The 14,652-nt window shown below is 41.9% G+C and overlaps 1 protein-coding gene across 29 annotated transcripts in view; it reads left to right on the plus strand.

Annotated features, from left to right (window-relative positions):
• Positions 1-14,652, plus strand: part of UBAP2L (ubiquitin associated protein 2 like) — a 69,320-nt gene that overhangs the window by 35,055 nt on the left and 19,613 nt on the right. For 22 of the 29 annotated variants that reach the window (XM_060201501.1, XM_007525352.2, XM_060201500.1 and 19 more), the window contains 6 exons: positions 1,384-1,582; positions 3,042-3,319; positions 3,469-3,641; positions 9,131-9,320; positions 10,207-10,261; positions 14,251-14,425. In XM_060201501.1, the coding sequence (XP_060057484.1) occupies positions 1,384-1,582; positions 3,042-3,319; positions 3,469-3,641; positions 9,131-9,320; positions 10,207-10,261; positions 14,251-14,425 (1,070 nt within the window). Of the gene's footprint in view, positions 1-1,383; positions 1,583-3,041; positions 3,320-3,468; positions 3,642-9,130; positions 9,321-10,203; positions 10,262-14,250; positions 14,426-14,652 lie in introns of all 29 variants that reach the window. The other 7 variants (XM_060201487.1, XM_060201493.1, XM_060201482.1 and 4 more) reach the window with 1 other exon arrangement.

Here is a 14,652-nt window from a genome sequence, read left to right on the forward strand (position 1 = left end):
CCTATATTACCACTCTTGAAGCTTCCGTTTTGTCAGTGGGGACTAGGGGTTTAAACCCAAGTCCTTGTGCACTATAATGTTTGCACTCAACTGGATATGCTGCTACCTGGTACTGGTGTTTCAGTTTTTATGTGTAATCTTGGTTTGTTTTACACTATTGTATGATGGATGGTGTAATAAGGATGAGGATGATGATAATGGTTAAATAAAAACCCCAGGAAAACTTGGAATCTCCATGGAGGTTTTTGGGGGCTTTTCAACTGTGTGATTCCACCATTCCTAGAGCAGATTTTTAAAAAATTATCTTTATTTATTTACTTACTTATTTATTGGATAGAAGCAGCCAAAAATTGAGAGGGCAGGGGGAGATAGGGAGACACAGAGATAAGTGCAGCACTGCTTGACCACTCGCAAAGCTTTCCCCCTGCAGGTGGGGACTGGGGTTTGAACCCTGGTCCTGGCACATTGTAATGTGCTCTCAACCAGGTGCACTACCACCAAGCCTAGAGCAGATTTTTCCTTGTAGATTGAGACGAGAGACATCACAACACCACTTCATCACCTTTGGAGTTTCCTCCAGTGCCAAGGCTCTCATGTGATGCCTTGCACTTGAATTTGCTTCCTCAAATATATCAATATGTTTATTGTATTGGTTGAACTATCTCCCAGAAGGTGGGGGGGGGGGGGAAGGAACACTCCAATCCTTCAGAAGAAGTGAGAAGAAAGTGATGATATAAATTTTAATGATTGGGGTTTTATGGGGTTTTTTTGAGTGGTTATTATGTGATACCTTTATATTGCGTGTTCCTGTGTAAAATTTCTTAGTCTTGCTATAATTTTATGAAATGCTACTTTTAGTCCTATAGCCAAATGAGGAAAACAAGTTTTCCATGCATGGTCAGGACTTGAATCTAGAAACTTCAATTTCAGAATTTGTGTTCTCTCTTTACACATGTATTTTTAATTAATTTATTTATTTATTAATGAGAGTGATAAGAGGAGAGACACACACACCAGAACCAGGCATCACTCTAGTACATTTGCTTACAGGGATTGAACTCAGGACCTCACACTTCAGTGTCCAGTGCTTTATACACTGTGCCACCTCCCAGACCACAGAACTTGTGTTCGTTCTCTAATGAACCTGTTTATATATTGAATGATGAAAAATCTGATCTGTTTTGGCTGTAATCAAGCTTTTAGGACTTTGTGTATCAGTGAAGTGACTTCTTTCTGATATAAACATAATTTGAATCTGGTGTTGGAGAAGACTGCTAGAGTTAATAATCTGGTGTTGGAGAAGACTGCTGGATAAGCATTTTTCTGAGTACTTAAAACAGATTGCTGACTTTAGTTTTCTCTAATCTCTGTGTTGATCTACAGGTGAGCATGTTAGGGAAAGGGTTTGGTGATGTCGGTGAAGCTAAAGGTGGCAGCACCACAGGCTCCCAGTTCTTGGAGCAATTCAAGACTGCTCAGGCCCTGGCTCAGCTGGCAGCTCAGCATTCTCAATCTGGAACTAATACCACCTCCTCTTGGGACATGAGCTCCAGCACGCAATCCTCATCCCTGGTGCAGTATGGTGAGAAGGAAAATGCCTTGATTGCTTTAAACTTTGGAGCATTATTGTCAAGAGGCATGCAGTAGTTGGGGGTGGGGGAATATGTCCAGGAGTGAGAAAATAAATTAATTAGGTAATTTCCCCTTAGATAGAGTCAGAAAGCTAGAGAGGGGCCTGGAGGTGATGCATCTAACTGAGTGCACCTTACCTGTATGTGTGTGTGTGTGTGGGGGGTCAAACCCCTATTCCCCACCTGCAGGGGGGAAGTTTTGCAAGTGGTAAAACAGTGCTGCAGATGTCTTTCTTTATCTTTTCTCTCCCCCCTCCTTATTCCTTCCCCTCCCTCCCTCGTCTTTCTTCTCAATTTCTCTGTTCTTTAAAATGAAAAATCACTAGGAGTGGTGGATTTTTTGTGTAGGCATTGAGCCCCACAGAATCCTCTGGTGAAGGGACTGGGTGGTAGCACAACTGGTTGAGTGCACTTGTTACAATGCACAAGGATCCAGGTTTAAACCCTCAGCCCCCACCTGCGGGGGGAAAGTTTTGCAAGTAGTAAAGCAGAGCTGTAGGTCTCTCTTTCTCTCTCCCTCTCTGTTTCTCCCGCCCCTCTCGTTTTCTGACTGTCTCTACCCAGTGAGTAAAGAAAATTAAAAAAAAAAACAAAAAACCAAAAAACCCTCTGGTGGCAAAAGAAAAGGGACAAAAAGAATGCTTGGAAATAATGCAGAGTTAAAATTATCTCTTTAATCAAATTTAGCTATATACACAGATGGAGTCTTTTGCTGACCTAGGAATACTTTTTCAAAACATTATTTTTAGTATCTTTATTTATTGGATAGAAATAGCCAGAACGAGAGGGAAGGGGGAGATAGAGTGGGAGAGAAAAAGAGACACCTGCAGCACTGCCTCACCATTTGTAAAGCTTTCCCCCTGCAGGTGGCGACCAGGGGATCAAACTTGGGTCCTTGTTTATTTACAAATGTGTGCTCAACCAGATGCACCACCACATAGCCCCCTACCTAGGAATACTTTGGATTTCCCCTTGATTTAGTAGTTTTTGCAAAGAGAACATAATATCTTTTGAAAGATTCCTATGTATTTGTCTGTTCTAGAACTTTATACTTAAACACGGATAGTTCCGAGAGTCCTGTCTTATACAGACAGGGTATTAGCATTGATCTGATTCAACTTTAAGAACAAATGTGACTCAGTAATTATTCACCTATGGAAATGAGATTGCATTCTTTTAAAAAAGATTTGTATTTACTTATTTGGGTATGTTGGGAGGAGAGATCTACAGCATCACTGTGGTACTGGAAGGGATCAAACTCAGGACCTTATGCTTGAGAAACCAGTGTATATGAGGTTCTGAATTCTGAGGGCTGATTCTTGGCCTTAGACCAGAGTAATAGCTTTTTATTTTTTTTAAGGCTCACTAGCACCATTGACCTCATTATACTCAGTGAGTTTCCTTGTGCAGATTTGAAGAACTCAAATGACTCTGCAGTGCACAGCCCCTTTACAAAGCGCCAGGCTTTCACCCCATCTTCAACCATGATGGACGTGTTCCTTCAGGAGAAGCCACCTGCAGTGGCCACCTCCACAGCTGCACCTCCACCTCCGTCTTCTCCTCTGCCAAGCAAATCCACCTCAGCTCCACAAATGTCTCCTGGGTCTTCAGACAACCAATCCTCCAGTCCTCAGCCGACTCAGCAAAAGCTAAAGCAGCAAAAGAAAAAAGCCTCCTTGACTTCTAAGGTGCTTGGGCTTTTAAATACCTGTTATTTTTTAAGGCAAGGGTGTAAGATGTGGGAATTGAGACTGTAAGGATATAGTTTAGGAACTCGAAGCAAATGTATTAATCTATGATAAAGATGCAATAAACCATTACTTTCTCTTTTCTGTAGATCCCTGCTCTAGCAGTGGAAATGCCTGGCTCAGCAGATATCTCAGGGCTAAATCTGCAGTTTGGAGCATTGCAGTTTGGATCAGAGCCTGTCCTTTCTGATTATGAGTCCACCCCCACCACGAGCGCCTCTTCAAGCCAGGCTCCAAGTAGCCTCTATACCAGCACGGCCAGGTAGAAGAAGCGTCATAAGACTAGTTTTCATTAGACTCACCACTTTTTTCTGTCTGTTGATTCTTAGAACTCTAGAGAGGCCAAGCCTCTGGGCAAGAGAAAAGTAACTGATAAGTAGCTTTTTGCTGAGTATTTTGAAATATTGTTACTGAGATTATTTGTAAACCTAACAGAAACAATCCTTTGTGGGATTTATGCCTAGAAAGAACATAACTTGAAGGTCTTCGAAAGAGGTGGCATTTTTAAACAAAATTTTATTTAAATTTTTTTATTTGGGTAGAGACAGCCAGAAATCGAGAGGGAAGGGGGTGATAGAGAGACACCTGCAGCTTTGCTTCACCGCTTGTGAAGCTTTCCCCCTGCAGGTGGGGGCCGGGGGCTCGAACCCAGGTCCTTGCGCTCTCTAACGTGCGCTTCACTAGGTGCACCACCACCCGGCCCAAGACAGTGTTTTGTTTGTTTGTTTTGCTATTTTGTTTTTGCTTTATTTTTAATATTCCCTTTTGTTGCTCTTGTTTTATTGTTGTATGTTGTTGCTAATGATGTCATCGTTGTTGGATAGGACAGAGAGAAATTGAAAGAGGGGAAGACGGGGGGGGGGGGATAGACACCTGCAGACCTGCTTCACCGCTTGTGAAGCGACTCCCCTGCAGGTGGGGAGCTGGGGCCTCGAACCGGGATCCTTAAGCCGGTCCTTGTGCTTTGTGCCACGTGTGCTTAACGTGCTGCGTTACCACTCAACTCCCTTTTTGTTTGATTTTTTAAAAAATAATTACTTATTTATTCATTTTCCCTTTTTGTTGCCCTTGTTTTCTTTTTATTGTTGTAGTTATTGTTGTTATTGATGTTGTCATTGTTGGATAGGGCAGATGGAAATGGAGAGAGGAGGGGATGACAGGGGGAGAGAAAGATAGACACCTACAGACCTGCTTCACCACTTGTGAAGCGACCCCTCTGCATGTGGGGAGCCGGGGGCTTGAACTGGGATCCTTACACTTGTCCTTGTGCTTTGTGCCACCTGCACTTAACAGCTGCGCTACTGCCCGACTCCCTTTGCTTGATTTTTTTTTAATAATATTTATTTATTTATTGCTTTTTGTTGCGCCCTTGTTGTTTTATTGTTGGAGTTATTGTTGATGTCATTGTTGTTGGATAGGACAGAGAGAAATGGAGAGAGGAGGGGAAGACGGGGAGAGAAAGACAGACACCTGCAGACCTGCCTCACCACCTGTGAAGCGACCCCCCTGCAGGTGGGGAGCCGGGGGCTCAAACCGAGATCCTTACACCAGTCCTTGCGCTTTGCACCATATGTGTTTAATCCGCTGCGCTACCGCCCAACTCCCCCTTTGCTTGATTTTTAACAGAGTAGTGCTCAGCTCTGATTTATGGTAGTAGTGCACGGGATTGAACCCGGGAGCTTTGTTGCCTCAGGCATGAAAGTCTTTTTGCATAACCATTATGCTGTCTCCCCCAAATCTGGGGTGGTATTGTTATATTTCATAAATTAAAAGTACTGTGTTCTTCCTTAGATAGGTGTCAGTGGAGCACCATCTTAAGCCATAGGAAATCATAGAGGAATTTCAAGAGACTAAACTGTTCTTATAAATCCTCAACAATTTAATAATAATGATAATAATAGTAACAACACAGATGTCTTTATTCCAGCCTGGCTCTATTAAGTCATATTTGCCACTGATGCAGGAACATATTGTAGTCTTTTCTCTGGAGAGTTTACTTAAAAGTATCACCCTTTTTTTGGCCACCAGGTTTATCACTGAGGCTTGGTCCCTACAGTATGAATCCACTGCTCCTTGCAGCCATTCCCCCCCCCCCTTTTTTTTTTGAAAGGACAGAGAAATTGAGAGGGGAAGAGAAGATAGGGAGAGAGGAAGATAGACACCTGTAGACCTGCGTCACCACTTGTGAAGCATCTCCACTGAAGGTGGGCAGATCCTTCTTCATAGAACTATGTGCACTTAACCAGATGCACCGCCAGCACCTCCCCCCCCCCTTTTTAAAAAAATATTCCCTTTTGTTGCCCTTGTTGTTTCATTGTTGTAGTAGTTGTTATTGTTATTGATGTCGTCATTGTTGAATAGGACAGAGAGAAATCGAGAGAGATGGGGAAGACGGGGGGAGAGAAAGACAGACACCTGCAGACCTGTTTCACCACCTGTGAAGCGACTCCTCTGCAGGTGGGGGGCCAGGGTCTCAAACCGGGATCCTTACGCCGGTACTCGTGCTTGCGCCACCTCCACTTAACCCACTGCGCTACCACCCAACTGCCTTTTTTTTTTTTTTAAAGATTTATTTTTGGGGCTGTGGAGATGGCATAATGGTTCTGCAAAACTCATTAGAGTCCCAGGCTCAATAAGTATTTATTTTATATTTGTTTTCCCTTTTGTTGCCCTTGCTTTTTTATTGTTGTTATAGTTATTGTTGTTGTTATTGATGTTGTCATTGTTAGGACAGAGAGAAGTGGAGAGGGGGAACCGGGGGCTCAAACTGGGATCCTTATGCTGGTCCTTGGACTTTGTGCCACGTGTGTTTAACCTGCTGCGCTACTGCCCAACTCCCAATAAGTATTTATTAATAAGGAAGAGGGAGAATCCAAAGCAACACTCTGGCACATGCAGAACTCAGTTGAGGTTTGAACTCAGTACTTTATGCTTGAAGTTCCAACACTTTATCCACTTTACCACCTTCTGGGCTACAGAGAGCTCAGAATTTCTTAAAATGAGAATGAAACCAAAAGGAGGATATCCTTTTTATTATTATTATTATTTAATATTTATTCCCTTTTGTTGCCCTTGTTTTATTGTTGTAGTTATTATTTTTGTTATTGATGTCATTATTGTTGTTGGATAGGACAGAGAAATGGAGACAGAAGGGGAAGAGAAAGATAAGATACCTGCAGACCTGCTTCACTGCCTGTGAAGCAACTCCCCTGCAGGTGGGGAGCGGGGGGGCTTGAACCGGGATCCTTAACGCCAGTTTTTGTGCTACCTGAGCTTAACCCACTGTGCTACAGCCAGACTCCCATCCTTTTAATTTTTTTTTTAATATTTATTTATTTATTTCCCCTTTTTTTGTTGCCCTTGTTGTTTAACATTGTTGTGGTTATTGTTGTTGTTGAATAGGACAGAGAGAAATGGAGGGGGGGAGAGAAAGAGACCTGCAGACCTACTTCACTTGTGAAGCAACTCCCCTATAGGTAGGGAGCCAGGGGTTTGAACCCGGGTCCTTTCTCCTGTCCTTGGGCTTTGCACCATGTGCACTTAACCCGTTGCGCCACCGCCTGACTCCCCCTTTTTATTTTTTAACTACAGAGGGATAAACAGAAGGGGAGAATTGAAGTTTTTTGTTTTTCTTTTTCTTTTTTTTATCCAATAGAGACAGGAATTGAGAAGGGAGGGGGAGATAGAGATACCTGCAGTGGGAGTCTGGCAGTAGCACAGTGGGTTAATCACACGTGGTGTGAAGCGCAAGGACCGGCATAAGGATCCTGGTTCGAGTCCCCAGGGGAGTCGCTTCACAGGTGGTGAAGCAGGTCTACAGGTGTCTTTCTCTTCCCCTCTCTGTCTCCCCCCCCCATTTCTCTCTGTCTTATCCAACAACAATGACATCAATAACTACAACAATAAAACAAGGGCAACAAAAGGGAATAAACAAATATAAAAATAAAAAGTAAATTAAAAAAGGAGAGATAACTTGCAGTACTGTGTCACCAGTACTTGCTGCAGTTGGAAACCGGAGACTTGAACTAGAGTCCTTGTGCACTGTGCTATGTCTGCTTAGCCAGGTGCACCACTCTTTGGCTCCAGAGTTGAATGTGTATATGTGTGTGTGTGTGTGTGTGTGTGTGTGTGTGTGTGTGTGTGTGTGTGTGTGTGTGTGTGTACACTTTTTTTTTTTTGCCTCCAGGGTTATTGCTGGGGCTTGGTGCCTACACTACAAATCCACTACTCCTAGTCGCCATTGTTTCCATTTTTTTTGGATAGGACAGAGAGAAATTAAGAAGAGGGGAATATAGAGAAGGAGAGATACACCTGCAGATCTGCTTCACCACTTGTACAGCTTCCCCCACAGTGGGGAGCCAGGAGCTTGAACTGGGATCTTTGCACTTTGTACTGTGTGCACTTAATTCAGGGTGCCACTGTTGGGCCCCAAAAATCCTTATTTATTTATCTATTTACTATTGGATAGAGACAGAGAGAAATAGAGAGGGAAAGAGACAGAGACACTTGCAGCACCACTTCACCACTCAAGAAGTTTCCGCCTGTAGGTGGGGACTGGAGCTTGAACCCTGGGTCCTTGTGCATAGTAATGTTTGCACTTAACCAGTTGTGCCACCACCTTGCTGTGTTTTACCATTGCGCTGCTCAGCTCTGGTTTATGTGGTGGGGGATTGAACCAGAGACTTTGGGTTTCAGGCATGAGAGTCTCCTATTAACCCCAACCTTTTTTTTAAAAGCTATTTTTAATTTCTATCTAAATTTAGAACCCTGGAATAATATGCAGAAGTTGCTTTGTAATCTAGAGAAATTGGCAGTTTCTTTTACTTATTTCTGGAAAATAGCCTTTGACTATAAACTGCATGCTCTAGTACATGCCTACCACCTTCTTGGTATCAGTGGATTTATAACAAAAACAAACTATATTTTGTTTCTTTATTTTTATTTTTATTTATTTGTTATTAGATAGAGACTGAGAGAAATTGAGAGAAGGGTAAAATAGACAGGAAGAGAGACAGAGATGCCTGCAGACCTGTTTCACTACCTGTGAAGTGACTCCCCAGCAGGTGGGGAGATGGGGGCTTGAACCAGGATCCTAACCGGTCCTTGCACTTTGCACTATGTGTGCTTAACCCGCTGTGCTACCACCCAACTCCCCCTTTTTTAAAACATTTTTTAGTTACCTTTATTTATTGAATCAAGGCAGTCAGAAAATGAGGAGGAGGGAGTCGGGTGGTAGCCCAGCGGGTTAAGCGCATGTGGCATGAAGAACAAGCACCGGCATAAGGACCCGGGTCCGAGCCCCCGGTTCCCCACCTGCAGGGGAGTCGCTTCACAGATAGTGAAGCAGGTCTGTAGGTGTGTATCTCTCTCCCCCTCTGTCTTCCCCTCCTCTCCATTTCTCTCTGTCCTATCTTAACAACAATGACATCAGTAACAACAATAATAACTACAACAACAATGAAAAACAAGGGCAACAAAAGGGAAAATAAATAAATATTAAAAATAATTTAAAAATTAAAAAAATAATTTAAAAATTAAAAAAAAATGAGAAGGAAGGGGTAGATAGAGAAGAAGAGAGACAAAGATACCTGCAGCACTGTTTTACTGCTTGTGAAGCTTTCCCTCTGTAGGTGGAGACCAGGAACTTGAACCCACATCTGCATATTGTAACATGTGCGCTCAACCAGGTGTGCCACCACCTGGATCCTGTATTTTGTTTCTCTGAAAATTATCTTTTTCCATTCAACACAGTGAATCTTCATCCACAATTTCGTCTAATCAGAGTCAGGAGTCTGGTTACCAGAGTGGCCCAATTCAGTCAACAACCTATACCTCCCAAAATAATGCTCAGGGCCCTCTATATGAGCAGAGATCTACACAGACACGGCGATACCCCAACTCCATCTCTTCATCACCCCAAAAGGACCTGACTCAGGCAAAGGTATTGACTTCATTGAGCTTGTTGGGTATTCATTAATATAATACTAGCATTTTTATATGTTGACAAATAGTGTTAAGAAACCTTGTCCATACTGAAAAATGCATTTATCTGGCTGATGAAATGAAAAAATTATTTTCAGCATACTTAGAGAAACCAAACCAGAAACAATTCTCTTTGTATACTCTATATAGTAGAATAATTTTCAAGTGTTTTCTTTTTTTTGGAAAATCTGATTGCTAGACTTTTGAGTGCATATCAGTAGACCTCACCTTGCTATTTCTTGGCTTGGTGAGGGGGACAGCATATGCTACAGGTGATGTGGAGTGCTGCTAGATAACAGCCAACAGAATAGGTAGTTTGGCTATACTGCCTTACTCCTACATAGTCTGCAAAGATCTCAAGATTTGGGCCTGTCTGTATTTTGGGTTTGCAATCTCTTCAATAGTTTGGGGGTTGCATTCTGTAATGATGTGGTTTTGGTTTTTTGCCTCTAGGGTTATTGCTAGGGCTTGGTACTTACACTATGAATCCACCACTCTTGCTGCCACTTTTTCCATTTTATTTGATAGGACATAGAGAAATTGAGAGAGAGGGAGAAAGATAGACACCTGCAGACTTGCTTCATCACTTGTGAAGCAGCCCCCCTCACCCCCATGCACAGGTGAGGAGCCAGAAGCTTGAACCCAGATCCTTGCGTGGGTCCCTGCATTTCTTACTGTATGTGATTAACTGAGTGCACCACCATCTGGCCCTCATGATAGGTTTTGTAGGGGGAAAATAATTACTGAAATTTAAATAAATGCTAATTTGACCTACTCATTTGTTTTTTTGTTTTTTGTCTTCTTCCTCCTCTTCCTCTTTTTTTCTTTTTCCTATTTTAAAGCAGAATGGCTTCAGTTCTGTGCAGGCCACGCAGTTACAGACCACACAATCTGTTGAAGGTGAGTGAATCCTCTGGATCCAGGCTTTTTCTTCTTGTGTCTGTTTTTAAATCCTTTCAGTGTTTTTCCAATTTTTAGATTGTAATACAAAAAGCCTTTACCTTAATCCCCCAATAAAGAAATTAAAAAAAAAAATTACACCAACTCTCAGTTAAACCTCTGAAGATTAAAACTTAAAGCAACTAGAGAGAATTGTTACATTAAGGTAATACAATACAATATCATTTTTTCATTGCTAAAGTGGTGAAAGAAAATAACTGTGAACCTGGAATTATTTAGGGATGAAGGGGAAATCAAAATGTACTAACATGAAAGAAAACCAATTTAAAAACTAATTAATAAAGCTCTCCTTAAGTAATAGCTAAACATTTTCATCACATAGGAATAAGATAACAAACAAATCTGGTACATAAGAAAAAATGCTTATAGTTTGCTTTTTTCATATAGTTCTTCCCTGCTATGGAGATCAAAGAGAAACTGGCTTTATATATTTTAATATGTCCCTTATGCTGTAATATTATTATGTTGGAGTGATATATATATTTTAGGTATTTCCCCCACCTTTTTTTCCTTTTATAAAAAAATATTTCCTTTTTGTTGCCCTTGTTTTTATTGTTGTAGTTATTACTGTTGTTCTTAATGTTGTCATTGTTGGATAGGACAGAGAGAAATGGAGAGAGGGGCAAAGAAAGACACCTGCAGACCTGCTTCACCACAGTGACTCCCCTGCAGGCGGGGAGCCGGTGCCTCAAACCGGGATCCTTAGGCCAGTCCTTGTGCTTTGTGCCACATGCGCTTAACCTGCTGCGCTACCGCCCGACTCCCTTTTTTCTTTTTTTTATCAGAGCACTGCTCAAATCTGGCTTATGTTAGTGTGGGGTGTTGAGCCTGGGACTTTATTATTTAATTATATTTATTTATTGGATAGAGACAGCCAGAAATTGAGAGGGTAGGAAGAGATAGAGACACCTGCTATCCTATTGCACCACTCGCAAAGCTTTCGCCTCTGCAGCTGGGGACTGGGGGCTTGCATCTAGGTCCTTGAACATGTGCGTTCAACCAGGTGTGCCACCATCCCCCCTTTTTAAAATTTTTTACTAATGATTTATAAAATTATAACGTATATTCCACACCTTTTCCACCACTGGAGTTCTGTGTTCCCATTCTCTCCATTGGAAATTGTATTAGTTTTCCCAAGACAACAGTCATGGGTTGACTATTATTCCTATAACTATAACTATATTTATATATTAGCCCTTTTTTCTATGATCCTTGTTTTCTCTAAGTCACACCAACTACTTCTGAGTGTCTTTTGTTTTCCCCTCTCTGTCTGGACACTGATAGAATTGGGTTTCAGATCCATCTTCAGGGTCATCTTCCCCTCATATTTACACCTTTGGGAGTATAAATTAAAATTCTTCCTGGGATACAGAAGGTGGAAGGTCTGGCTTCAGTACAATTGCTTCTTTATTAGACATGGGCATTGGCAGATCAGTCCATACCTACAGCCTATTTCAGTCTACCCCAACACACACACTTTTTTTTTTTTTAAGCAGAATACAGTGGAGCTCTCCTGCTTATGATGGTGCAAGGGATTGAACCTTAGACCTTTGGTACCTTAGGCGTGGAAGTCTTTTTTGCATAGCTTATGCTATCTCTCCAGCCCAAGGCTTTCTTCCTTCCTTTCCTTCCTTTTTTCCTTCTCTCTCTCTCTTTCTATCTTTATTGGATAGAGACAGCCATAAATCAGGGAGAGATAGGGAGAGAGACATCTGCTGCTAATCTTATAGGTTTTCTTTTCTAGGTGAGTCTTTGTTTTTCTCTTGCAACTGTCAGGGCTCTTTATTTTTCCTTATCCCTTTTCATTCTAAATATGATGTGTCTTGGTGTCTTTAAGTTTAGGTTAATTCTGTTTGAGACCCTCTGGGCTTCTTGAATCTTTATGTCTTTTATGTTGTCTGTACTAGAGAAGTTCTCAGCTATTATGTTCTGTAGAATGCTTTCTTCCCCTCCCTCTCTCTTCCTCTGGCAAGCCAATAATACGTATATTGCTTCTTTTGAAGTCATCCCACATGTCTCTATTATTGTTTTCAGAATCTCTTAATCTCTTTGAGAACTCTTTACTACTGTCTTAGTTTTCTCTAATTCATCCTCAATCTTGCTAATTCTGTTTCCTGTCTCACTTATTCTATCCTCTCTCCTCTCTGTTATCTGTAGCTCAGCTATTTTGTTACCCTGTTCTGATACTGTATTAGCTTGTTCATCTAATTGTGCTCTTAGTTCAGCTATTTCAACTCTCTGATTACCTCAGGATAGTTTTTTCTTTCAAAGTCTCATTTGCTGTTTCCCCATTTCTGATTTCTGACTTTCAAACTTTTTCCTCACTCCTCTAATTCCTCAATTAGCATTTCAATGTTGACCTCATTCTTATGTGCTTCTGCCTTTGGGGGGCTTTTAGCTGGGCTTTTGTCCTAGTTCATTTCTCCAATGTATCTTCTTGGTTTAACCATTGTATATAGTGTGTTATGAGGTCCTTCTTTCAGTATTTTTCAATCTACTGACCTAAAGTAATAGTGCACTCTTGCCTGGATTGACTTGTGTCTAAGTAAGGTACTTAAAGAGTTCACAATTATGGAAATTAACAGTTGTTTCATTGTTATCTCAATCCCTGAGTTGAAGCACACTAGCTGTGAAAGCCTCTTTTATTCTTTTTTCTTCCCTGTAGGCTATGGAAGCTTGAGGGCTGTCTACCTATAAGTGGGCTCTTTAGCTTAATCACTCACTCCTGACCAAGAGATAAATCAGGGTGGGGGAGAGATAGCACAGTGGTTATGCACAGAGACTCCCACACCCTGAAGATCCAAAGCCTCGGGCTCAATTCAGCTTCTCTGCCAGCAGCCAGAACTAAGCTGGCAACACTACTTGGCCCTATGAGTTTCCAAACAAATCCCATTTATACTCTGTGGGTTCTGCGGCAATTATTAACTATGTCTCCCAATTCATCAGGAGAGCAATGTGGAAAGGCTCCCACTATATATCCCCACCTCTAGTCCACCAAGATGTAGATCTTCTAAGTTTCCCATCCAGTTATCTGCCCCCCAGGGGCAGTAGCAATGGACACTCACAGTTGCATTTGGTGAGCCTCAGGGGAGTCCTCTCCTCCCCTTAGCAGTTGTGTTTTTTTTTTTTTTTTTTTGGGTAAAACAGACTGGAGGTGGTGTCATAACCAGCAAACTGCTGGACTGGACTGTTAGCAGCCACTGGGGAATAGATTGGTCTTTAGCCCCAGGAATCTCTTCTTAGGGCTCCTCTCAGGCCACAAGCCAAACGTGTTTGCACTCACTGGTGATTTGGTGGGTTGCTAATAGTTCTAGTCTTGTCTTGTTGCGGTCCCAGGTGATCTCCTTTGATGTTGCTAGTTAGCAAAAAGAGGAGAGAGGATGGGAGAGGAGAGGAACACAGCTACTGTTACTCTGTAGCCCCACCTCTGGATGTCTAGCCAATAGGGGGAGAAAAAAAAAAGACACCTACAGCACTGCTTCATTTGTGAAGCTTTCCCCCTGCAGGTGGTGACTTGAGTGCTTGAACCTAGGTTCTTGCACATTGTACCATGTACTCTTACCAGGTGTGCCACCACCAGGCCCCAGCCCAAGGTTTCTTTATCTTGCTGATCTTGGAAGTGACACACTAGTGTGTTGGACCCTCAAGCACAACATCCTGAGTTCAACTTTTGGCATTGATGTGCTAAAGTGTTGCTTTGGTGTGGTGTGTGGTGTCATGTCATGTCTTCTCATTAATAAATACATTTTAATTGACTGTTAATTCACTTCATTGGATCAATGTTGTGAAATGCTTGCTTAAGAAACATTTTACTTAAACAAAAATTATACATTATTAACCCAGATCCTTTTCTTTAGGGCAGCCCTCAGACCACTTCTTATAAACACCCCCTTTCCTCTGATGAGGTGAATTCTTTTATTTATTTTTAGGTGCTACTGGCTCTGCAGTGAAATCTGACTCACCTTCCACTTCTAGTATCCCTCCCCTCAGTGAACCGGTATCTGCAACTTCCTTGCTGACAACAACCAATCAGCACTCATCTTCCTTAGGTGGCTTGAGCCACAATGAGGAGATTCCAAATACCACCACCACACAACACAACAGGTGATTAGGTGTGAGTTTGGGGGTTTTGAGTAGCAATAACAAAGCCCTCTGGTCCTCTTACTCAACTGGAGAGACCATAAGCTATGGGGATAACCCAAAATTTATGACAAATATAGACAATAAATTTAATAAATAAATTTAATAAATTTTTGCCCTTTCCAATATCTGCTTTTTCTTTAACTGTTCCCAACCCTTGACTGTCTATTGTACTTAATAGATGGCCTTAG

The sequence above is a fragment of the Erinaceus europaeus genome, chromosome 11 (genome assembly GCF_950295315.1).
Source record: "Erinaceus europaeus chromosome 11, mEriEur2.1, whole genome shotgun sequence".
Classification (NCBI taxonomy): domain Eukaryota; kingdom Metazoa; phylum Chordata; class Mammalia; order Eulipotyphla; family Erinaceidae; genus Erinaceus; species Erinaceus europaeus.